Below are 2,524 nucleotides of genomic sequence, written 5' to 3' on the forward strand. Positions count from 1 at the left end.
ACAAGGGAGCACAGCAGCTCCTGCCTCAGCTGTTAACAGCCCCCTTTTGCTCATGCTTCTTTTTCTGCCCTCCTGGGTTGTATTGACCCTTATGCTCCTTCCATCAGTGCTGGTTCTCAGCGTTCACCCCTTTAACCCCTTGCTGTTTGTCCTACCAGGAATGACTGCTCAAAGCACAGCAACAAGGGCAGCTGCTGGGCTGGAGCCAGAACGGGTAATGACAAAAGGCTGGATGAAAACAGGCCCACTGCATTATTTTTTTTCTGAGCCCTGAGCTGCATCTGCATGGCTGCAGATGCAAGATGCTGTGCAGTAGGCAGGGGAACAAGAGTAGCTGGCCAGGCCTCCCTCCCATCTTGCCCCTGCACCAGACATTACACACACACACGCACACACACATGCACACACAGAGCAAGGGATGGGCACAGACCCTGGGCTCAGGCACCAGCCAGTGGGGCCTGGAGGAGATGCACTTGGAAGCCACAAGAAATAATGGGGCGGGGGGCGGGGGAGGGGTTGTGCTACTGTGGTTGCAGCAGAGATTAAAAACATAGGGTGGGAGCCCTAGGGCATGGTACTAGGCTGAAGTAGGGATGCCCCAAAAGAGGAGTGTGGTCTCTCCCCTGGGTGAGCACTTGGGCTCCCTTCCCACGAGAGAGAACCTAGAGGAGATGACAGCCCAGATTGCAGCCTCCTCTCTCAGAGATGCCAACAAACACAAGCAGAGACAAAGAATATGTAAGGCTGCAAAACTTCATGTGTACTTCACCCCAGGGCAGCCCTTACAGGCAATTCCCCCACTCCCCAGCAGGCAGAGCTGCCAGTGCTACCTGGGGTCACCAGTGCCAGGGACAGTGGCTGTGTGCCCAGCTCCCTGTGGGAAGGACAGCCTGCCTAGTCCACCAGCTTGTTCCAAGGGATAGTGCTGAAGAAGGCGTGGGACTTCAGTTTTGTCATGCCACTTTCTCCAGAGCCCAGACGCTGCTTTGGGTTGTACTGTAGGAGCTGCAGAGAAAAGGGATGGACAGCAGGATCACAGAATAGAACCACAGAATGTCTTGGGTTGAAAGGGACCTCTAAAGGTCATCTAGTCCAACCCCCTACAAGAAGCAGGGACATCTTACACTAGAAGAGACTGCTCAGCCCCATTAAGCCTGACCCTAGGGATGGGGACCCCACCACTTCTCTAGACAATCTGTTCCAGTGATCCACCACCCTCATATTAAAGAACTTTCTCCTAATGTCCAACTTAAATCTATCCTTTTCTAGCTTGAAACCATTACCTCTTGTCCTATAATTTCATGCCCTAGTGAGCAAGTCTTCCCCACCTTTCTTATAGGCCCCTTTCAGGTACTGGAAGGTCACTATAAGGTTCCTCCAGAGTCTTCTCCTCCTCAGGCTGAAAAGCTACCCAGGCTGGACCCTCTGGCCCCATCCTCCCTCCCATCCACCCAAGCCCCCTACCTCGGTGAGCAGCGACTTAGCGGCCGTGCTGAGCCCCTCTGGCAGATGCAATGGGGTATGAGGCTGAATCCCTGAAGGGTGGTTCTGTGACAGTGGCTGCAGAAGGCAGAGGATGATGGTGAGTGGAGGCACTGAGAAGGGTAGGAGCACCTGGCTGAACCTTCATCACCACACAACCCCAGCTCTACACAGCAGGATTTGAAGCCCAGGGCTCTGAATACCCAGCAACCATGTACAGGCACTAGGAATCACATGCCTGAAGTAACCTGTCATGGTGCTGAGGTGCCAGCAGGGCAAAGCACCCTTGCAGCCCTGTATGGCAGGGAGTTCCCGTGCTGTCATGTTGCCTCCTCCCCCCACTCCTTGCACAGCTCCTCTGCCTCTTACCACTCCTGTCAGCAACTCGTACAAGAGAGAGCCAAAGCTCCAGCAGTCAGCTGCTTCAGTGGGCTCCAAGATACTCCCCACTTCTGCAGAAAGAGACAGGTGTTAAGAGTAGGAGGCAGGGAATACTAGTGTCTGTGCCATGCTAGGCACATCTCACTGCCTGCAGAAGCCCCCTCTCCCCCAGCTGGCAGTGCTGTTCTGAGAGCAGAAGACAGCAGGAGGTGACCCTTACCTGGGGCACTGTACAGCTCTTCCTGTGCCTGGCTGCAGCACTGGGGTTCTATCTCTGTCCACTGGCCAAAGAAGGTGAGACGGACATGACCTGCAGAACAACACCAGAGCCAAGAGCAGGGAGATTAGGACAAAGTGAGGGACAAAGCCTGCCCACCTCCCTGCAAATGGGAACACCCAGGGCACTGGGTTCCTGCTGCACCCCAAACACAGAGGCACTGCACACCCCCCAGCACTGCACATCCCACCCCCCAGCACTGCACCTCCTGCACCCTCCCAGCACATGCCCCAGGTGACCAGCAGGCCTGTGCAGCTGGTGAGACTGACAAGGTGGACTCCAAGCTTGGAGACCTCCGGGCTGGCTGCAGTGAGGAAAGCAGCAGTGCCAAAGGGAGGAAGGCTGACTTTCCCCTTCCACAGCTCTCTGCATTTTTCTTTCCCT

General features: G+C 55.4%; 1 protein-coding gene across 1 annotated transcript in view; it reads right to left on the reverse strand.

Annotated features, from left to right (window-relative positions):
* Positions 1-894: 894 nt before the first annotated feature.
* RPS6KL1 (ribosomal protein S6 kinase-like 1) overlaps positions 895-2,524 on the reverse strand; it is a 14,909-nt gene continuing 13,279 nt past the window's right edge. The window contains exons 7-10 of the mRNA XM_009993958.1: positions 2,084-2,173; positions 1,852-1,934; positions 1,465-1,560; positions 895-1,005 (exon numbers count right to left, since the gene is read on the reverse strand). Coding sequence (XP_009992260.1) covers positions 895-1,005; positions 1,465-1,560; positions 1,852-1,934; positions 2,084-2,173 — 380 coding nt within the window. The remainder of the gene's footprint in view (positions 1,006-1,464; positions 1,561-1,851; positions 1,935-2,083; positions 2,174-2,524) is intronic.

The sequence above is a fragment of the Chaetura pelagica genome, unplaced genomic scaffold, assembly GCF_000747805.2.
Source record: "Chaetura pelagica isolate M959 unplaced genomic scaffold, ChaPel_1.0 scaffold11, whole genome shotgun sequence".
NCBI classification, from domain to species: Eukaryota; Metazoa; Chordata; class Aves; order Apodiformes; family Apodidae; genus Chaetura; species Chaetura pelagica.